At 36.3% G+C, this 23681-nt stretch overlaps 1 protein-coding gene, 1 long non-coding RNA gene and 4 other non-coding genes across 9 annotated transcripts in view; all 6 read right to left on the reverse strand.

Moving 5' to 3' along the window:
* On the reverse strand, nt 1-4804 carry LOC141381958 (uncharacterized). Its single transcript, XR_012402869.1, has 2 exons — nt 2112-4804; nt 1-1081 (listed from the first exon to the last, which is right to left on the reverse strand). It is a non-coding gene; the product is annotated as an uncharacterized lncRNA (long non-coding RNA).
* On the reverse strand, nt 1343-1424 carry trnas-uga (transfer RNA serine (anticodon UGA)). Its single transcript has one exon. It is a non-coding gene; the product is annotated as a tRNA-Ser (tRNA).
* Nucleotides 2372-2453, reverse strand: trnas-uga (transfer RNA serine (anticodon UGA)). The gene has a single exon. It is a non-coding gene; the product is annotated as a tRNA-Ser (tRNA).
* trnas-cga (transfer RNA serine (anticodon CGA)) lies at nt 3395-3476 on the reverse strand. The gene has a single exon. It is a non-coding gene; the product is annotated as a tRNA-Ser (tRNA).
* Nucleotides 3595-3667, reverse strand: trnak-uuu (transfer RNA lysine (anticodon UUU)). The gene has a single exon. It is a non-coding gene; the product is annotated as a tRNA-Lys (tRNA).
* Nucleotides 4805-8825: 4021 nt separating the features above from the next.
* LOC137487246 (uncharacterized) overlaps nt 8826-23681 on the reverse strand; it is a 32302-nt gene continuing 17446 nt past the window's right edge. For 2 of the 4 annotated variants that reach the window (XM_073948416.1, XM_073948417.1), the window contains 2 exons: nt 17529-17675; nt 8826-12097 (listed from right to left, as the gene is read on the reverse strand). In XM_073948416.1, coding sequence (XP_073804517.1) covers nt 10641-12097; nt 17529-17613 — 1542 coding nt within the window. In that variant the 5' untranslated portion in view covers nt 17614-17675 and the 3' untranslated portion in view covers nt 8826-10640. Of the gene's footprint in view, nt 12098-17528; nt 17676-20093; nt 20145-23681 lie in introns of those variants that run through there. The other 2 variants (XM_021470798.3, XM_073948418.1) reach the window with 2 other exon arrangements.

Here is a 23681-nt window from a genome sequence, read left to right on the forward strand (position 1 = left end):
TAAATAAATAAATCAAGTTTACTGAAGATAGTTTGCAGTTTTATTCGCAGAAGCCAGCTTCAACACTCGCAATGAGTTCCTAGGCCGCTCTGCTTACAATCACCAATCAATAACAATTATACTCTCACATAACGTCATTAATTGTGTCATACATATTTGGTGTTCTAACCTGATTGGTTAAAACACAGATAAACTAGGAACATTTCTACGTGGGGTTTGTGCGTACAATTCTGAACAATATCTAAACATAAATGTCAGACATCCTTTAGACTGATTAGAGCTGACTCCAGACCTGTGAAATGGATCAACAATCAAATAGAACACACACACACAAAGTATAATCTGTTTCTTATCCAAGGCTGACTGTACTGTAAGCCGTCTTTATCGAACTGGTTAAAAACTGGTATAATCTACATTCAGGCAGTTAAATTCTTACTACACAAAGTCTATCTTGAATAAAAAGTAGAATAACTTTAAAAGATTTAACCGTAAAAATGGCAAAATCACTTTAGACATTTTAGACAGTATTGACTCCTAGAAATAACAATAGAAACAGTTGTTTCCAGTCCTCAGCTCTCAGTTCCACTCAAGGTCTCCATGACCTCTGACCTAGTTTGCTGGCTCCTGAAAATAGGTATAAAGAGACAGGCAAATGCACTGAACATTCTTATATTAAGCAATGTGTTAACTTATTCATTAATTAAAATCAATTCACAGTTAAATACTGAGAAACAGGATGATGAAAAGGATAAACGTTGGTCCATGATGAGATGGACTGGAAAACAGAAATCCGAATCCTTCATAGGAGACATTAAATAGATCAATGATAACTGCAGAAGGTCTTTCTGCTGTTGTGGCAATGAATTGCCACAAGTCAACAATTGAAAAGATTCCTTCCATGCCTTAGAAGCGTGACTTGATCAGTACTTATCTACACAGCATGCTGGCATCAAAGATCCTGTTTCTCATATCGAATCCCTAGTCTTCCACACTTTAGGAAACGTAAACATTCAGGACGTGCCATTAGCACAGCCTGCACTAAAATGTGGTTGGAGATTATTGATGGCAACACCAATGTCACCTTGAAAAACCTGCCGTGACCCAGATTCGAACCGGGGTTGCTGCGGCCACAATGCAGAGTACTAACCACTATACGATCACGGCGAGCTACGGGACAGCCGTTGTAGCTCTTGTGTGGCATGTTCCTCCCTGTGATATGCCCCCTTTCTGTTCAGTGAGAACACACTGTTGTTTTTCTCCTCCTACCAGCACAACGCTTTTCCCAAGAAACAATGGAAATGCAAACAATTGATGACTGCTGCAATTTTAAAAAGTTACAGGACGTAGTTGGCAGGGTTCGAACCTGCGCAGGGAGACCCCAACGGATTTCAAGTCCATCGCCTTAACCACTCGGCCACGACTACAAGATTGTCTGAAATGCCATGTCTTCATGACTAGTACACGTACTGTGCATCCAGATAAAACTTTCATCAAGTGATAGCTCAACGGCAAAAGCTGTGGCTCCACAAAATGAGTCTTACACGGCTGAACACGGACTTGAACCCTGGACCCTCAGATTAAAAGTCTGATGCTCTACTGACTGAGCTATCCGGGCTCTACAACAGCAATTTACAAGTAGGCAAAGTTTACGGTTGTGGTCGGCGCAGACCTTTACAGAACTCTAAAGTTTACCGTGAGATGAGGTTTAAGCTTATGGTTGGTGTGGATGTTGCTAAAACAGGACAGGTTACTTTGATGTTGGGTTTATGGTTGTTGTAGATGTAGACATCAGTACAACACAATAGTTTGGACTCCATGTCATGTAGGAGACATTAAATAGATCAATGATAACTGCAGAAGGTCTTTCTGCTGTTGTGGCAATGAATGGTCAGTCAACAATTGAAAAGATTCCTTCCATGCCTTAGAAGCGTGACTTGATCACTACTTATCTACACAGCATGCTGGCATCAAAGATCCTGTTTTTCATATCGAATCCTTAGTCTTCCACACTTTAGGAAACGTAAACATTCAGGACGTGCCATTAGCACAGCCTGCACTAAAAGGTGGCTGGAGATTACGGATGGCAACACAGAGTGCAACGCCAATGTCACCTTGAAAAACTTGCCGTGACCCGGATTCAAACCGAGGTTGCTGCGGCCACAACGCAGAGTACTAACCACTATACGATCATGGCAAGCTACGAGACAGCGTTTGTGGCCGTTTTGTGGTATGTTCCTGCCTGTGATATGCCCCTTTCTGTTCAGTGAGAACACGCTGTTGTTTTTCTCCTCCTACCAGCACAACGCTTTTCCCAGGAAACAATGGAAATGCAAACAATTGATGACTGCTGCAATTTTAAAAAGAGAGAGGACGTAGTCAGCAGGATTCGAACCTGCGCGGGGAGACCCCAATGGATTTCAAGTCCATCGCCTTAACCACTCGGCCACGACTACAAGATTGTCTGAAATGCCATGTCTTCATGACTAGTACACGTATTGTGCATCCAGATGAAACTTTCATCAAGTGATAGCTCAACGGCAAAAGCTGTGGCTCCACAAAATGAGCCTCACAAACCCAAACATGGGCTTGAACCCTGTACCCTCAGATTAAAAGTCTGATGCTCTACTGACTGAGCTATCCAAGCTCTACAATAGTAATTTACAAGTAGGCAAGGTTTAGTGTTGTGGTCAGCGCAGACCTTTACAGAACACTCCAGTTTACCGTGAGATGGGGTTTTAAGCTTATGGTTGGTGTGGATGTTGCTAAAACACGACAGGTTACTTTAAGGTTGGGTTTATGGTTGTTGTAGATGTAGACATTAGTACAACACAATAGTTTGAACTCCATGTCATGTAGGAGACATTAAAGAGATCAATGATAACTGCAGAAGGTCTTTCTGCTGTTTTGGCAATGAATGGACACTCAACAATTGAGAAGCGTGACTTAGATCAGTACTTATCTACACAGCATGCTGCCTTCAACGTATCCTATTTCTCTTATATCTAATCCCTAGTCTTCCACACTTTAGGAAACGTAAACATTCAGGAAGTGCCATTACCACAGCCTGCACTAAAAGGAGGTTGGAGATTACGGATGGCAACACAGAGTGCAATGCCAATGTCACCTTGAAAAACCTGCCGTGACCCGGAGTTGCTGCGGCCACAACGCAGAGTACTAACCACTATACGATCACGACGAGCTACGGGAAAGCCACTGGGCCTTCACTCTCTGTCATATGTCTTTAAAAACGGAAGGCCCCCAGAGCAGTCAGTTAGCATGCGCTGCCATTTTATCTTTGGTGCTTTTCCCTTCCAGCACAACCCTTTTCCCAAGAAAGAATGGAGTTACAAACAATCATGGAATGTCGCAAACTAAATCCTGCGCACTGCCTGGACGTAGTCGGCAGGGTTCGAACCTGCGCGGGGAGACCCCAATGGATTTCGAGTCCATCGCCTTAACCACTCGGCCACGACTACAAGACTGCTTGGCCTTCCATGTCCTCTTGTCTAGTACACTTGTTGTGCATGCAGATAAATCTTTCGGCAAGCGACAGCTCAACGGCATAAGCTGTGGCTCCACAAAAAGAGCCTTACACGCCCAAACAGGGACTTGATCCCTGGACCCTCACATTAAAAGTGTGATGCTCTACCGACTGAGCTATCCGGGCTCCATGGCTTGGCTTTACAAGCAGGCAAAGTGTAGGGTTGTGGTCGGCGCAGACCTTTACAGCACACAAAAGTTTACCGTGAGGTGGGGTTTAGGTTTATGGTTGGTGTAGATGTTGCTAAAACACAACAGTTTACTGTGAGGTTTTGGTTAATGGTTGTTGTAGGTGTAGACATCAGTACAACACAATAGTTTGGACTCCATGTCATGTAGGAGACAATAAATAGATTGATGACAACTGCAGAAGGTCTATCTGTAGTTGTGGCAATGAATGGAGACTTAACAATTGAAAAGATTCCTTCCATGCCTTAGAAGCGTGACTTGATCAATGCTTATCTACACAGTATGCTGGCATCAAAGGTCCTGTTGCTCATATCGAATCCTAAATACATGAGAATGGGAAAAATAAATGTTTTACCAGAAAAAATCTAATTTAAAGAGGAGAAAATCGATATGAAAATTTTAGGTATAAGGGCTGGTAAAAATGAAAATGAAACAAGGAATTTAGTGTGGGAGGAAGATAAAGATATTTTTTTAAATAAATGAGGGGAAATACAAGAATATATATTATGGATGAAACCCAAAGAGAATATGATGAATAAAGTTCCAGAATTCTATAAAAAGGTTATCAAAGCATGGGGAGATTTTAGAAAGCATATTGATTGTACTTTTAGTAAAGAAGAGATTTTAAAGCAGCCGCTGTTTTTAAATGAATACATTAAAGAAGGGAATAACACTATTTTTTATAAGAAATGGTTTAATGCAAGAATAAAGCAAATTAAAGATATTTTATATGAAGTGATACCTGGTTATGTACAGGCGCAAGTAATAATAGGTACAATAATAGAAAACTATGAAAATGAAACTAAAAGAGTTATTGAAAATCAATTTAACAACACCAAAAGAATGGAAAGAAATGATAAAAAATAAATTGGAAATGCACAGCGATGAAGGAAGGGTGATTAACTTTAAAGAAAATCAATATGCTTTTAAAGATGGTATACTGAAAATGTTTTATTTTTGCTTATCTAAAGACGTGTTTGTAACACCCAAAGCAGAAGAGTACTGGAAAAGTTTATATTCCAATATCGAAAAGAAGGAAATATGGCAAAATTTGAGAGCTTGGTGGAAAAGTCCAGTTTAAAGAGCCCATATTATGGGTTTTTGAAAATTCCCCTCCATGTAGTGTGTAACACAGCTCTAAGTGAAGTGAAGTATCCAGCTAAGGCTTAAATCTGTAAGAATACAGTGTTTAAAACTGTTGATTCATCTATAAAAGAGTCGACTCATAGTGCTTCAAACGAGTCGCCTAAAAACCGATTCATAAGGTGTTTCGCCATGACGTACGAACAAAACCAAGTTATTCACGTGCACGCGCAAACCCGGGAGATTTCAAACCTGAGGCCCCGCCCTCTGACGCAGAAACCCAGACACACACGCACACCCACAAACACACGCACACCCACAAACACACGCACACAAACATGCCGGTCGATTGAAGTCACACTGCAGATGGATATTATATTGAGTCTCTACCCAAAGATGAAACATCAGCATTATAACCAAGCAGTTGGAAACTTCTGGAAGCTACATGCTACAAAGAATACTTCATCTGAGTTTGTTAAAGGAAGGATCAGTAAAGAGTAACTGATGGACGTCAGGATGGGTTTCTTCCATTTCTCAAGTGTAAGTACATGCGGTTAAAGTTGTTGCCTCGTTTACTCTAGCTTGCAAATGTATTTAGTTGTGATTTGTTACTTGTAACCGCGTGTACTGTATCAGGTTAACTGGCTATATTCTCTTATCGCGTGCAAAGTCACGTTAAAAACGCGACGCGTGCTGCTTTGTTTATGGAGCTCCGTGCTAGAGTTCTGCTCCTGCGATTTATTCGGAAATTTATAAAGTCGGTAACGGGTTTAATTTGGGACGGGAGCGGGCTGTCTAGCAATATCACGGATATTACTATGCGAATTAGAAAGAGAGAGTCTGCTTGGTGCTTGTGTGTGTGTTGGTGCGCACGCGCGCGTATGAGAGAGAGCGAGAGAGATAGATAGATAGAGAGAGAGAGAGAGCGAGAGAGAGCGCGAACGAGCTTTGTGTGCTTTGTGCTGTGTGTGTGTGTGTGTTTATACAGACAGCTTGGCTGTCTGGACTGTATACTGGGTGATTTTTGGTTGTGTTCTCCTCCGCTCTAGCGGGATCGGGCGCGGCGGGCAGAAAACGGAGCGGTTTCTCAGGCTAAAACCTGGTGGGTGCGGGCGGAAGCGGGAGCGTTGTCATCCGGAGGTGTGTGTGTGTGTTTTTGTGTGTGTGTGGTATGGCGAGTACACGACTGTCTCCTTCGTTCGGTTATCCGTGGCACTATCCACTCGCCATAGTGTGGCAGCTAAAATCCACGTCTACACTATCGAGCGTGTATGAACTGTGATTACTTTTTAAATTGCTGATTAGCTATTGGCCATTTCCCTCTCTGACTGAAGGCAGTCGACCAATCGCGACAGACTGTCATCGGTCCAATCAGCGCAGATTAGCTCCGCGCTAAGGAGGGGTTTGGGAACAAATGAATCACTGGACGATTCATACAGGAGTCGCTGGGATAATTAGGTAAAAATAAATGCAGATTATAAGACCATGAAAGTGTTTTTTGACCTTGCATGCATATTAGACTGTTGTTGGAGACCCTTACAACCAGGATATGGCCCTATTTCATGTATAATATGGGCTCTTTAAATCGCCAAAATGTCTTTTTGGCTTTATTGTCCAGGTACACTGTTAAATAAGCTCCTGCTTGGTCTGAGATGTCCTTTGTTCCTATTTTACAGTCTTTTATTTTATGTTGATCAGACCTAAAGTAAAAAGATAAATTCTAGAATGATACATGTGGGCGGTAGAAAAGAAAGTACATTATTTTTTAAGAGGGTAAATGTCTCTCCAAACATCTATTAAGCCTAATTCTTTCATCAGATATTTTATTTATTTAGTTTTCTGACTAATTTGCTTATTAGAGGACGAGTCCAATTTAGGCTGAAGTTGTACATTCCAGTCTCCCCCACAGATCAACATACCTGACACCTCCTTAGCTATAATACTTTTTTTTTTTTTGAGAAATGCTTTGTCTTTTTCAGGAGGTCTAAATATATTAACTAACGCAACTTTTTGGTCGATAGTTCCTTCATCCTTTTTTATCAGTAATTTCAGAAATTAACTGAAATTAGATTTTATTTAAGATTAATGTCATTACTCCTTATTTACGACCATTATTATATGAGAAAGATAATAAAATAAAAAGAAAACCTTAAATCCCATTTTTTTTCCAATTTCTTATGTTCTGTATCAGAAAGATGTTTCTCTTGCCAGAAGATTATCTGTTGCTTTTCTCTTTTTATTTTAGCCTTGAGTTTGCTTCTTTTAATCGGATTTACTAACCCATTAATATTGAAAGTAATTACTCTATATTTCTGTTTTTGCATATACTATAATCAGATGTTATTGCGAAGATCACTGTGACCGGAACATGAAAAACACAAACAAGAAAATCTTGAACACATACAAAAAATAACGAAAACGGTCTTCAACCCTTAAAGTCTTAAATAACTTCTTAACGTGAGGGGAAAGTCTTCCTTCTCTAAAGGGCTTCTCCTTGCTGTGCCTATTGCACAAAAAATGTTAACGAATATATTCAGCTCCCATGTCTGGGAATATTCTTGTATTTCTGGCTAGGTTTTCAAATTAATATTTATACTAATTATAGCAAGGGATTTTAAGTGTATAAATTCGAATCCTTTTATGTCTTCCTACCAGTATGTTACTCAATGGCTTGAGTCTTGGTGTGCTTTATTTGTTCATCTTGTGTCGTTGGTCAGACTGTTTAAATACCATTCTTCCTTTAAACTATTTAAATGTCCATTACAAGGTTATTATAGTTAACGAAAACGAAAAATTAAAACTAAAATGTAAAATAATTGTCGTTAACTGTAATAAAAATAAAAACTAGTTCTTTTAAAAACTAGAACTAACTGAAACTGTGTTGTGTAGATACAAAACTAACTGAAACGAACTAAAATGATAGCAAAAACCTCGTTTTCGTGTTTGTAAATGTATTTAATACATAATCTTACTGTAAGCCTTTTAGAAGTAAATATATTCCGCGCTGCAGGTGTTTGTGTTTGATCCTGCCGCACCTCAGTGTCTCCTGCTGCCATTGGCCAGATCGAGCCGGCTCTCCTCCAGTCATCCTCGCTGTTGCTCCCGCGACAAAAGCAATGAGAGGACATGACAGCATCACGACGACAGCATTAAATAAAGATACTTAAAAGTATTACTTTAACACGTTTATGCCCAATAATGGGTTTTATTTCTGTATCGCGATCGCGAACAAATCTTTTTAACCGGATCTTCTAACTGAACCAGTTGAACTAGTTCACTAAATCGAACTAAATCATTTGAAACGATTCGCGTCTCCAGTAAGAACTTATCCACCAACTACTTACTTTATAACAAGTCTACTACCCCTCTGACTCTAAATAAGCCAATATATACTCTCATTCAGTTATTAGAACAGCAACTTTACATTGAGAAGCGGTGAACCGTTAATACTGCGCATGCGTGATTCAGTGAACCAAACAAAAACAGTACAGCCCTCAGCCTGCTGTGTGACTGAACTGAACCACTGAACTGAACTGGAAGAACTGAAGCACGGGTAAACTAAGGCTTAAATGAGAGGATCTGGTGAAAAAACGCAAGTTTATTTCATAGCAGACAATCATAATGGAATTTAAATGAGTGAATCATGATTCAGTTGGGTTGCAAAACTTTACTGAAAGACTTTTCTGATCATTTTAATTGACTTAAATTACTATTGCTGACTACATAATGTTGAGTCCTAGCATCCACGTTAAAAATCTGAATTACCCATCAGCAGGCCCGGATTAATAATTCAGAGCCCATTGGGCACAATGTCTTGAAGGCTCACTATAGCCGCACCCTATAGTTGAATTAAAAAATAAGATTAATATAATATTTGATAAAAAAATTATCTATAATGTATTGCCCACATTTTTTAAATAATTGATATACAGTACATATATTTCTATTCTACAAAGATTTAACTTATTTTTAAAGCATTTAATTTGAAAGAAAAAAATACTAATACAACTAGGGGAAATTAATGGATTTTAATGTACTTGTTCAAGTTCACTGAAGCAGTATTAAAATGTATATTTAGGGTATTTTAATGTATAACTTCTACAAACTTATACTGCACATGATTTGGATAACACCTCTCCAATCCAGTTCTAGGAGTCGGAGTCCTCCATAATACACACACTTATCAATAATTCCCACTTGTCTTTCTGGTGATGAAAAGTAGGCAAAATCTAAGTGCAGACGGGCCCCTGGGCCTGTGCCCATAATGCCCATAGTTTTATCCGGCCCTGTCCATCACTACTGGGTGTCTAACTTGAGGATGGGTAGATGGTTGTGGTGGATGATAGTGTTCATATTCTTTGAATACATGTTTCAAAAAATGTGTGGTTGAGTTTTTATTATACAATATTTATATTGTTGATTTAGAATTTTGCATCTAACAAATATCCTCATTTAAAAAAACTGAAACTAATACTGAAACTAATAAAAAGACATTTTTAAAATATAGAAACTAATAAAAACTAAGAAATCTGCCTCTAAAACTAATTAAAACTAACTGAATTTGAAAATAAAAAGTCAAAACGAAATAGAAACTAAAACTAATGAAAAATCCAAAACTATTATAACCTTGGTCCATTATCGGTGAATCAAGTCAAGAAGTTTTACCAGTCTCTCAGAGTTCTTTGTTAGGATCTGTCAGGTTTTACCCTTCTTCCAAACAAAGCTAGTGTTGTCCCTTTGAAATTCACATAGTTTTTCCCGGATCTTCGTTTGATGTTTTTCCTTACTTTTCTTCCATGTCACTCCAACCTTTTGCCAAGGTCTTTGTTTCTCTTTCCCAGGGATTCCTATAATAGTTTCTTCTTCGCTGTTTATCAGTCCTTTTTCTTTCAGACTTTCTCTTGATGCCTCCGTCATCAAATTGTACATGACTGCCCTGTTTTCCAGAAAGATTCGGTGTTTGGAACTTAATCCCCTTTTCATTCAGAATTTTTCTTATCGGAGCAAAAGCCCGTCTTTTCTGTTGGATCTCAGGTGGGTAGTCTTGGTCAAAGAAAATTCTTTTTTTATTTCAGTGTATTACTTTTTTTCTCCATGCAAAGCGGAGGACCAGGTCCTTTGTTTTCCAAAAAGATTTTAAGTCTTGCCGGCGGTGGTGTTTAGAACTTAATTCCCTTTTCATTCAGAATGCTTTCTTCCGGGATTCCAAAAATCTGATTATTATTTCTACGGGAGCGTTTTTCTATATCTCACAGTTTCTCTTTTAAATTTTCTTGTACTTGAATGGATTGATTGAGCATTTCTTTCATCTCTGCAATGTTCTCCAAAATTCTCCAACTCGCTGCTCCACTTCGTTGACCTTTTCTGTCGTTGCATTTAGGTCCGTGATAAGGTCATCCAGTTGTTGATTGACTTCTTGTTTACAGTTACTTAATTCCATTTTCACATCTTTTGCGAGAGAATCTTGGAAGGCGGTTAAATCAGATTTAATATTCTTCTGGAAAGCTTTGATGTCTGTAAATATTGCTGCAATGATAGGTGACAGGCTATCAGCTATTCCGTCTGTCTTGGATTTTTCATCTGTTGATTTCTCATTTTTTTCAGGATTAACTGGTTGTTTTGTCCTAGCCTTTTTGTTTTTGTCCCTCCTCCATGTCATTTAAATATGGTTTAGGTTATTATATATGATGTAAAAAGGAGGATTAATACCAGTGTGTATGGAAGCGCTCTTTCTATGCTGCTACATGTGTCGGCGCCTTACCAAAAACCATCCCATGTGTTTCTTAAGCTGCCCTGATTAAGTGAAACTTTGTACACACTGATCATGTCTACAGTTTCTCTCCAGTGTGAATCCTCTCATGTGTTTTCAGGGTTCCTGAGCGAGCAAACCTCTTACTGCACTGTGAACACTTGTACGGTTTTTCTCCAGTGTGAACCCTCTGGTGGCGTTTCAATTCTGCAGCTGTAATAAAAGTATTCTCACACTTCAAGCACATAAACTCTTTCTCTCCAGTGTGGATCATCATGTGTCGATTAAGGGATGTTGATCGGCTAAAGCTCTTCCCACACTGAAGGCATGTGAATGGTTTCTCTCCAGTGTGGTTCCTCATGTGTATATTAAGGTTTGATGATTGGCTGAAACTCGTACCACACTGAGTACATGTGAATGGTTTCTCTCCAGTGTGGATCCTCAAGTGTAGATTAAGGTTTGATGATTTGCTGAAACTCTTCCCACACTGACTGCATGTGAATGGTTTCTCTCCAGTGTGGATCCTCATGTGATGATTAAGGTATGGTGATTGGCTGAAACTCTTCCCACACTGACTGCATGTGAATGGTTTCTCTCCAGTGTGAATCCTCATGTGTATATTAAGGTTTGATGATTGGCTGAAACTCTTCCCACACTGAGTACATGTGAATGGTTTCTCTCCAGTGTGAATCCTCATGTGTAGATTAAGGTTTGCTGAGTTGCTGAAACTCTTCCCACAATGGGTGCATGTGAATAGGTTCTCCCCAGTGTGGATCCTCATGTGTTGATTAAGGTATGTTGATTGGCTAAAACTCTTCCCACACTGAAGGCATGTGAATGGTTTCTCTCCAGTGTGGTTCCTCATGTGTATATTAAGGATTGATGATTGGCTGAAACTCTTACCACACTGAGTACATGTGAATGGTTTCTCTCCAGTGTGTATCCTCATGTGTAGATTAAGGGATGATGATTGGCTGAAACTCTTCCCACACTGACTGCATGTGAATGGTTTCTCTCCAGTGTGGATCCTCATGTGTAGGTTAAGGTTTGATGATTGGCTGAAACTCTTCCCACACTGAGTACATGTGAATGGTTTCTCTCCAGTGTGAATCCTCATGTGTTGATTAAGGTTTGCTGAGTTGCTGAAACTCTTCCCACACTGGGTGCATGTGAATGGTTTCTCTCCAGTGTGAATCCTCATGTGTATATTAAGGTTTGCTGAGTTGCTGAAACTCTTCCCACACTGGGTGCATGTGAATAGTTTCTCCCCAGTGTGGATCCTCATGTGTTGATTAAGGTTTGATGATTGGTTGAAATTCTTCCCACACTGAGTGCATGTGAATAGTTTCTCCCTATTGTGGATCCTCATGTGGATCTTTAGTTTGCTTTTGTTTGCCAAACTCTTCCCACACTGATTGCAGGTAAAACAACGCTTGTCTCTCATTTTTAAAATATCATCAGTCTCTAAATGAGTTTTGTCTTCAATTTTGACATGATGTTCCTCCTCTTTACTCCTCTCATACTCTTTAACTAGATCTGAAATAATAAAAAGTTCAGCTTTTAGTAAATCATTAAAACTCTCAGTGAAAAGGAAGTGAAAACTTTAATTTTGATGCACATTAAATGTAAAAACAGCAGATCATATTTAGATTGATCTTGTCATATTAACCTCCTAGTGTCCATTACACACAAACACATTTAAGCAGATACTTATATGATTAATCCCAGAGCATTTTGGTCATATTGATGAGACATAAATTTGAAAGCTGTAAATGGCCAGTTTCTATTTGTATATATTCGTAATCACACAAAACAACATGTTTTTGTAAAACTTGTAAAGCAGATAGGGAATGCTTTTTCATTCTGTGCCTGACTGGTAAACCTGTCAGAAAAAAAAGCAGCTGAATCTCTGAGAATATTTGCCCCACAGACATGAGACATATCTGCATAACATCTGCATAAAGCCTTAAACCTGCACCTTTAGATGACAAATGTTCTCTGGTTTAGTAATCTGCATGTAACGAATGCAATGCAGAATACTAACACTTAACTGTTTCAGATCATCAAACAAATGTAAATATTAGACAAAGATAACATAACTAAATGCATTGTGCAGTTTTTAAATGAAGAATTTTATTCTTAAAAGGAGGACAAAACACTGAACTACACAGACTTGTGTGAAAATGTTTTTCCCCATTAAACATAACTTTATTTATCACACCGGGTTCAAGTTCTCTAGCCACACCCAGACCTGATAACTACCACACGTTCTCAATCAAGAAATTACCTAAATAGGACCTGTCTGAAGTAGACAAAAAGAGCCTCAAAAGCTAGACATCATGCCAAAATCTAAAGACATGTAAACACAAATGAAAAAGAAAATTCTTGTGTCATAAGTAAAAAAAAACAAAAAACAAAAAAAACTGAATCAAATGCAGAAAAACAACAAGGGTTTATTAAGGAGTGAGAAACGGAAAAAGCAAAAATCAAAGTAAACACCCGGTCGGGTGAGCGCTGATAAAGTTTCATGGGAAAAAACAACCAGACACTCACTCACTAGCGGTCCTGGACACAAATACAGGGTGAGTAATAAAATAATATACACACAAATGATCGATAACATACTGAAAAACATGAAGGGAATGATGTGGTATAAACAGGAAAAAAGGGAAACGAGAGCTTCTGTGACTGCAAATAAAAGCAGATGACATGAGATAATCTGTAACCCAGAACAGGAGAAGAGAGCAAAAGTGTGAGGTACGGTGACAGTACCCCCTCTCTCAAGAACGGCCCCTGGCATTCCCTTAAGACTCACTATGGAACTAATGAAACTGATCAATGAGAGAGCGGTCCAGAATATCCAGAGCCGGAATCCAACATCTTTCCTGTGGACCATAACCTTTCCAGTCTACCCGATACTGATAACCTCTCTACCTCTCCTCCTCACATGCAGGGGCCAGTGCACTGTGTATGTGAGTGCACCCTCAACCAGTCTGGGAGGCAGAGGAGCAGAGGTTATGGGGTGCAGTGGGGAGAGAAGCATGGGTTTGATCTTAGACACCTGAAAAAAAGACTGGATGAATGTTTTTAAACTTAGACTTAATTTGAGTTGAACCAACACTAGACTGAGCACCTTGATAATGGGAAATGGTCCAATGAAGTTGGGTCCCAATTTATGTGAGGGAAGTCTGAGAGGAATGTCTTTAGAAGACATGGCTAAAGCCATAAAGAATCCGATTCCATGGACCGAAGAATGTGAGAAGGCTTTCATAGATACAGTACATGTCCCTGTCGAAGGTCTGTAATGTTAAGCTAATTATTCATTAAAGGCCAAGCCATTCTCATACGTGACGTACTGTTCTTTGTGAGACTGAAATGTTGGTAATAGCTGTGTTTCCATCCAAAAATGAGAACTAAATTTATTTGCAAAACTGGAATATTGCATGAAAAATACACAAATAAATCAGCGTTTCCATCCAATGAATCAAAAAGAACAAAATCGTCACTTCCTGATTAACTGGTTCCAAGTATCAACAGTAAAAACAGAATTTATTATGGTAGAAGAAGTTACATGAATCTTTTGCTTATTTAATAAATGACTTTCCCCTCAGAGGACAATGAACATGTGGTGGCGTTTGAAGCCATGAGATGCAGAGAACAGACACTCTTGACACACTCCAGACGCTCTGGAGATCATTAATAATACAATAACATGAATACTGAAATGGTTCAGGTGTTTTAGAATGACCAAAACAACATTTTAGACGCTCTGCAGAGTGCTCAGCCTGCTGGTTTGTGCATTCACACACATTTGTATCATATAATCTCTTATAACCAACCTTTTTTAATGCACAAACTGGAATTTGTTCAGTAAAGGTGCTTGCGTAGTTTACGTAAGTTTATCTTTTCTTATTAAATAAAAAGTTTATCCTACTCAGTTATGCGCATGTTTTTTATGCCAATATTTCAAAAGTTATGTGCATCATGACATTTCCATCAACCAATTTTTTATGCTCATAGCCCATCCAAAATGCACTTAAAAATAGGTGGCTGGAAACGTAAGGCTAAGCGAGAAAAAGGAAAGGAGACTGACAAAAACTCACGAGTTTAGAGAATAAAACCTGCTACTGACCAGGTAGGTTCACAGAGTAAGTTACCACGGTAACTGACTCGCAGTTAAAGTTAGATCTCTTTCAGAAACTGGCTTACCCTGCTTTCTCAAGTTTGACAAACCTGCCATTTTGAAATGATAACCCAGACTTTCTCTCATTTCCGGATTAAAATACTCTTGAGTTTTCACTTGACCTCCTTTCAAAACAGTGCCCTGAACTCATATGCTATTGTTTTAGAACTTCAATTGCCTATTGGAGAAATGACCAGGATTAATAAACTTGCTCCACAAACAAATGTGTTCATGACTATACATACAAAAAACAATAAAATAAGAAAATATGACTTTGCAACATCAAGCAGCATTAGGCATGGGCCAGTATAAGATTCTGACGGTATGATAAGCTTGAATAAAAATATCATGGTTTAACTGTACTTTTTATCTTTGAACAAAATATTTTCATTGGAGAAACTTTTACAATATCTTGGAGCAGTATGTGAACATGTATGTGAACATGTCTGGCAAAATCATTCAAATGAATAATTGACAACTGCTGTCTTCATTTGTTTTAAAAATACAGATTTCTTTACAATTTAAAACCTCATAATTTGGATACATTTTCTCCTGGAGATACTGTTGTCCTAAAAAACTTAAAATAAAACATTTTTAAAAAGTATATACTGTAGGAACAATACAGCAGAAAATATTGGCGGTTTTAAAACCTTGACTTTTCTCAAACCGAGGTATACCTTGTAAACTGTCCCTTGCCTAAGCAGCATGACATGGTTTTTAGGATCTAAAAATTCATCCTTTAAAAAAAAAGTCTCAAGCAAAAAGATTTCAATGGCGGCGCCTGCTGGTACGTGAAGAATTTGGTCAATACTGACAAACTTTACGCTCAAATGTTTGCATATCATCAGCATGCTGTAATCCATTTCTTAAACAGCAAAAGTCATTTTTAGACTAGTTTTAGACTAGTTTGTTGGCCAGTTGTAGTCAGTGCAATGCTAAACGTTATTGTTCCACTATAATGTGTTTGTTTTGTCTCATGTCATTCCACAGCAACATCATATAGTTTAGAATACTGTGCAATTTTTTATAATAATTAATTATTTTAGTGTCCATTTCATTCAGCATATTTAATATTTGGGGCATCCACGTTTTCTGACATACTTTAAACCAGAGTTTCTGCAGGTTTCACCAAGTTAAATTTAAGACATTAAGACATTTTTAAGACCATTATGAATGAAATTTTAGACACATAAAGGGCTAAAGATTTTTTCAAATGGCCCAGATAGAAAGGATTTTATTTTCCCTATCAAAAAATAAATAATAATAATTTTATACATTTAATTATACAATAATAAATGAATAATAAAACATTTAATATTTTAGATATTTCTTAGCAAAAGATCTTAAATATTGTGTAAAAACAAGCAAGCTCTACTTCACTTTTTTCCAACATAAATTTTCTTAAAAAAAAAAAACAAAAAAACAATTAACAAGTGCATTAAAAGTTTTTTAAAAATTAAAAAAAAAAATATGCACAACAGTCTGTCCTCAGCAGTAAATACATGGAGCACGTTTAAACATATGTTATTGTAAGGAAAACAATTAAAGCATTATGATAAATAGAGTTAAAATGACCTTTTTGAATAAAAAGTTTACTGTTTTATTGAGATGGATTGTTGGTGATTGTATGGGGTTTGACCAGATTGAGCAGCAAAACATGAACAAAGGAAAATGAAGACTTGTCTAAAAAAGATTTAAGACCTACAATACAACATTTCAGTAAATTTAAGACTTTAAGGCCTAAAATTTTGATTTTGTAATTTACAACCCCGCATAAACCCTGTTTAAACACAATAGCCCTGGTAATTAGTTTTTATAACATTAATTTAGTTCTAACTCAGAGAGAGAGAGAGAGAGAGAGAGAGAGAGAGAGAGAGAGTTTATTGCCATTTCAGCGTCTATGGCTATGTCATGGCAAAAGGAAAATAGATCAAGTAAAAATATTCTAACAATTAAAAGTCATCAACAGCAATAAATAATGTACAAGGTAAAACATATAAATAATAATAATAATAATAATGATAATATATAAGATAAAAATCTAAAACAGTTTTTTAGGATTTCCTTTTGATAAAAATTCTACAACTTTAGATGGATTCACGTTTAAAAATATTTCCTTTAAAGTCTCTCCAGATAAATATTGTTGTCTGATAACATTAAAAATGGGGCATTCCACAAGAATATGTTTAACTGTTTGGTTTCTGTTGCAATAAAGGCATTTTGGTGGTTCTTCTCCTTTGAGTAAATGTTCATGTGTGAGTCTCGTGTGTTCTAACTCAGATAAAATCTGTAAGAACTAGTAACAACTACTAGAAACAAGTATAAACCCATAAAGAAGTTGAGGGGAAAAAGGGAATTGTGATCAACGTGACATATGCAAATGGAAATTACTAAGCCAACACTATCACCGTAATAGCAGATATCTTCTATGAGAATACTGTAGGTCAAATATCGTCAGCTCAGTTAAACTTTAATTTATTATTTTTAATAAATTTTATATAGCGCCTGTGTTCAAGAACTCTTTACAAACAGTAGAACAAGAAAAGCAATAACCTTAAGAAGGTAGAGAAAATGGGAGACTAATAATACATAAAAGAATGACAAAAGACACGAGAACAAGTAACAAAAGAAACTTGTTACTATCTTTCAATAAGTGCTTATGTGCATTTAGGAGAACTAGGCAGCACACTCAGGGCTACAAGATGGATTTAATTTAGTATTCTTATTATTAAAATATATCTGAAGATCAAATGACTGAGTTGTTCTTTGAGAATGAAAATCAACCTGTTTGTTCCTGCAGATCTTCCTGTTTGACTGTGAATGTTTCTTCAATCTTCACATCTTCACTCTCCTCTTTAATAAACGCCATCTTTATAACAGTGTGGAGATCAGTCACTTCAGCAGGAGTTTTTCTCTTTGTTTGGACACTTCCTGTTTAAAATGAATAAAACAATGAACAGAAAAAAAAATAACTTCAACACTTGCTACAACAGTTTCTTTATATGAGAGTATTTAAAAAGAAATCAGGTAAAAGAGTGAGTCCGAGCAAGAAACAATGAGCTGATTAAAAGTAGTACTCCGTTTATGATGTATACTTAGAATGGAGTGATATTACGCTATTGAATCAAGTAAACATTCATCATTAAGACACTTATTACACACTTTTCTGTTGCTTTATTCAAACAATATAGGTAATATAAACCATAAAGTTAGTTTTATATTTACACACTCGTTCATTTAGAAGTCTCTATATTATTTACCATGTTACTTTGAATATTCGATGCAAGTGTGAATTAAAAACAACATTAACACTGTTTATTTGACACTGTTGTACTTTGATAGTCATTTGCTGCTAATATAATTTCAATATTTAGAGTTTGCAAATAATACTTTTAGGAAATTATATTAAGTGGAAGTCAGAATGTGCAAATATAAAACCAACTTTACCTCTATGTAAAATAGTAACGTTGTATAAAGCAGTGGTTCCCAACCTGGGGTCCGCGCCCCCCTAAGGGGGGCGCCAGAGTTCACAAGGGGGGCGCGGGAGAGGATAAGTATTGAGGTAGAAAAAGGCATAAAAATGCTCCACTATTATATAGGGCTGTACAATTAATCGAAAATCCGATTTCGATTTCAAACGATTATAAAAAAGCATTAATCAAGATAAACGATTATTGCATCATATACCGCCACCTTTCCAGCTGTGCACGCGTTGCTCTTAAAAGCGCGAATGTGTGTGTGCAGCACGCACACGCAGCCAGAAGCATGCGGCCAGTCAGCTTTCGCTCTCATTCGCACACTGAGACGAGCAGAGGAGCGCAGACATCTAAAGTCATTAACGTGAGCGCTTTAATGGTCAAATAGGTGTCAAAACGCGGTGTTTCGTGATTATTTATATTAGCCCCCATTTGTGTAATAAACAAACAAGTTGAGAATCAAAAGACGTGAAAGAGAAACCATTAAAGAGACAGCGCGAAATATTCCTGCTGCCGCCTGTTTTATCATTAATCAAACATAACGAGAAAATGTTTCTCTGAAGGATTTTTGTAGCTAAAGTGTTTTTCTTACAGTGAAGATGCTTAAAGCAGTTTGTTTAATATTTTTATTTAATTGTATTTATTTCTCTTTCCTTTGCAGGCTGGAAAATAACTGTATGTATACACTTGAAGTCAGAATTATTAGCCCTCCTGAATATTAGCTGAATATTAACTTTTCCTGCCCAATTTCTGTTTCATAGAAAGAAGTTTTTTTTTCTGAACATAATAGTTTTGATATATCATTTCTAATTACTGATTTATTTTATCTTTGCTGTGATGACAGCACATAATATTTTACTAGATATTTTTCAAAATACAAGCATTCAGATTAAAGTGCAGTTCAAAGGCTTAATTAGGTTAATTTAGGCAAGTCATCAAAAATATTTATTGCTTAAGGGGGCTAATAATATTGACCTTAAAATAGCTTTCAAAATATTTAAACTTGCTTTTATTCTAGCTAAAATAAAACAAATAAGCCTAGAAGAAAAATATTGGAGGAAATACTGTTAAAATTCCTTGTTCTGTTAAACATAATTTGGGAAATATTTTTTTTTTAAAAATTCTCAGGAGCGCTAATAATTTTATTGTATTTTTTCTGATACTCGTTTTGAATAATCGTGATTACAATTATGACCAAAATAATTGTGATTATGATTTTTCCCAATATCGAGCAGCCCTACTATTATATATGTATTTTTAAGTACCAAAAAAAATCAAAACACATGCTTAAAATTCCAACATAATAGTAAAAATAATTAAAATAAATAACTTTAAATAATTATTTAAATTTTGCTCACTTGCGCAATGTGGTTGTCCAACTTCTCGTAAAGGCGAAATCAAAACAAAAATGGCAGAGAACGTAACGTAAATGCAATGATTCTTCAGAGGTGAAGAAAAAGATTAGACAGTATGTCAAAGCCTACCTAAATTTTGGTTTTGTTGAAGGCCAAGACAAGTTAAAACTGATTATTTTAGATTTTGTATACATATTATATATTAATATTACACAACCACACACACATACTGTATGTATGTATGTATATATATATATATATATATATATATATATATATATATATATATATATATATATACAGTACATATGTGTGTGCGTGCGTGTGTATTTATATGGTGGGGGTGCTCCAATGTTGGTATATGTTCTTGGGGGGGGCCCTAAGAAAAAGGTTGGGAACCACTGGTATAAAGGGTTAAAATAATATTGTCAACAGCAGGTACATAATTTAGCATCGGATGAAAAAACCTTAAACTTTAATCAATCGGTTTATATAAGTGTAAAAGCTTGAAAACAAACCTTTCTCCTGTTGAAATAAAGCGCAAAAGCGGCGCCGCCTTATGACGTCACAGCACCCCGCCAAAATAAAAGTCTTTTTGTTCAGCTTTTTTTTTTTTGCTACTGTCATGAGTCATGACTTATTGATAAATTTCTCCCTCGTTTTCACTTTACACTATATCAGCTTTCTCTCTCACACACACAGACATATTTAGTATTTGAAGCTGATCAAAACATTTTAAAGATCATTTTGAAAAACCTTTTTAATTTACTTTATGATGACTTGCATGTCTAGAACACATTACTAAATCTCATACTTGTGATTAAGGTCTTTCCTATTTCTACAACTTCCTGAGTTTTTATATATGAATTGTTGTCTCTTAGTGTCTGTTTCTTGTCATTCTTTATCTTCTGGAATCATATTAACTTTAACTCAAAGAAGCATTAAAGGGGTAGTTCACAAAAATTACAATTCTGTCATTTACTCATCTCTACCAGTTCCAAACCTGTTTGAGTTTCTTCTGCTGAATGCAAATGAAGATATACTGAAGAATACGAGGGGCAAACACGTCTTCACCCAAGTGATCAACATTTTGTTTTAGTTCCTGCCTGATTGCTTAAGTCCATAAAGTGATTATTTTCAATTTACACACTGGTTTCTCTTTTCTTTTAAATTTTACCTCATAATTAGGGCCAAACAGAATCTTGACCTTTTTTGCTATTTCTTCTGAGAATTTAGTATAAAAAATAAATAAATAAATAAAAACTGCGGATTTATGTGGTTTTATTTTGGGAGTATTTTAACTAAAAACTTTTTACAATGCAAATCTATCTAGATCCACTTGTTAGGTAAACAAAGCAAGTCTCTTCTATAATATCTCTACTAAAAGACAGAAAATATTACTTTACACACTGTATTGTAGATAAATTAAATAAACATTTTCATATTAGTTAATAATATTACTGAAATTAATTAAAAAAACTGAAAAAATAAATAAATAAATGTACACACATTTATACAAGTAAATAAATAGACTCAATGATTGGCTAAAATTCTGCGGATTTCTGTGCACACAGATTTTATGTGGGCCTACTCATAACCTTCTGGCGTTTCTATAAAAAATGTCACATTCTATAAATATGCTGCTTTTACATCCATCAGGTGAGCAATCAGGGGCAATGCGGTGGCCCATGGATAGCATGTTCGCCTCACAGCAAGAAGGTCACTGGTTTGAGCCTCGGCTGGGTCGGTTGGCATTTTTGTGTGGAGTTTGCATGTTCTCAATGTGTTTGCTCCGGTTTCTCCAAGTCCAAAGACATGTGGTATAGGTGAATTGGGTAAAAGCTCAAATTGACTCTAGTGTGAGTGTGTTTGTGTGTGTGAGTGGATGTTTCCCAGGGATGGGTTGCAGCTGGGAGGGCCTTTGCTGTGTAAAACATGTCCTGGATAAGTTGGCTGCTCATTCCGCTGTGGTGACCCCACATTAATAGAGACTAAGCCGAAAAGAAAATGAATAAATGGTGAACAATCAGATTTTCTTGCACAGCTTTTGCATGAACACTCTTATACTAGTCATGTTAGCAGTTGGAGAAAAAATCTTGTCATAGTTCACACCTTTTTGCTGGCTGTACCATTTGGCAAAATACCATGTTTTGTATTTGTCAGACCATCACTATCTCTCTCAATTGTAAAAAAACAATTTACCCCCTTTTTCTTTGCCTTTAGTTAGGTTGGTAAGAGTAAATGTTACAATTTCTTTTAACGATTGCATGTCTTCATTCACAGCTTTAACCCATGTGAGCGACAGTTCATGTGTTCATATAAACTGTGTCGCTCACTTGCTGCAGAGAAGTGTCACAGTGAGTCTTGCTGAAAGCGGCTTGGTAAATGCATTGGTCAAGGCTCGCAAAGTTGTCATTTTAATTATAATTATATTACAAATAAATAAAAGTATTATTATTATTATAAAACTATTATTATTATGCAAATATTATTTTAAATAAATAACAGAAATCAATCAGCGAAATAAGATCTTATAAAAATATTTTGCATGAATTTTAATTTCACGAGTTTCATGAGAATTCTAGAGAACACAAAATAATAATGTATAGAATTATCCCTGACTCTGACAGCAGTGAAATAATGATAACCCACTTCTAGCCCAAATAAACCTTAAATTTGGTCTTTGTTTCACCAGCAGGTCCTATTGTGCTAAGATTTGACTAGATTTCTTTCACAATTTCAGTCCTCATAAAACTTGTTTATCGAACAATCATTTTATTTTATATCAAAATAAGTCTTTATTTTAGGATTTTTTTTCTTTATTGGATAGGAAGGATAGCCATGGTGACATTCTTAATTACATTTTTTTTGTCATTCTAAAGAGTTTTACACAATTGTTAATGTTATTCCTAAAAACATCATAGTATTGATCAGAGGTATTCTTTTTACACTATTCTGTAATGTTTTCTCTTTTATCTCTGTTTTTGGTCACTTTATGTTTTAGAGATCCAAAATGTAGTACGTTTTTAAGGAATATTCTTATTCAAAGGCTTCATCCTAATCAGCTCAGACGTCATTTCATTTTTAAAGATTTTAATTCACAGGAATTAGAAAAAATAAGAACAAGTTACATTTCTTATTCAATTCTGCCCAAAATAAAGAGCTTCAGTTTAAAATGATTAATGATATGTATCCATCAAAATAATTTCTGAGATTAATATTTAATACTGAGGATAACTTTTGTCAACTTTGTGAAAGTCATATTGAAAACACTGAGCATATTTTCAATTGCATATACTCATGTACATTACAGAATGTCTCGTCAATATCCATGTAAACCTCTTTTTTTGCTATAAACTAGTTAAATTTGGTAAAAGTAAAGAGAAATTGTACACAGCATTACCTGGTTAATAACCTTTTTAGCTTTATAAAATAGTTCATTCATAAATGAAGTGCTTCAGTAGTCTGTTGAGTACTGAAATTACAACAAATGACTCATGTTCTCATTCACAATAGTGACACTGGGTTTCCCATACAACACTTTATTTGTAGTAATGTGGGAGTTTTCACATGAACATATATTTTAGGGCAACCATGTATAGAAAGTGTAACTGTCTCCATGAAGAAAACTTGTTTCTTTTCTCAAATCAGTCCATCAAAATAAACTTGTAGTGTTTTGAAACCTGAAGTCTTCATTTGTTACCCACAACACATCAAGATTTGATCAAGTCAAAATCTCATAATCTGACACAAATCTGATCTGTCTTAACAGGCAAATGGCATTGTGTAGTCTGAACAGGGCTTTAGGAAGTCTGCATCAGTTGCTCACAGACATTGCCTTATGGCAAGTTTACACCGCACGAGTTTAGCCGGACTTTCATTCGCCAACAAGAAATTGCAGACAAAAGCCCAAAACTTGAGGCAAATGGTTGTTTGTTCACATGAGTGAAATCAGACAATGTGAATGATCGAAAACACAATCTAAAGCTGGATTTATACCTTCACCTGGCACCACATTGCACACCTCCTTTGACTGCGCGCATCTCACGACGCGGACAAGGCTTTTATACTCACCGCATTCGTCGTTGTGATATTCTTTAAAAAGA

This window comes from Danio rerio, chromosome 4 (genome assembly GCF_049306965.1).
Source record: "Danio rerio strain Tuebingen ecotype United States chromosome 4, GRCz12tu, whole genome shotgun sequence".
NCBI classification, from domain to species: Eukaryota; Metazoa; Chordata; class Actinopteri; order Cypriniformes; family Danionidae; genus Danio; species Danio rerio.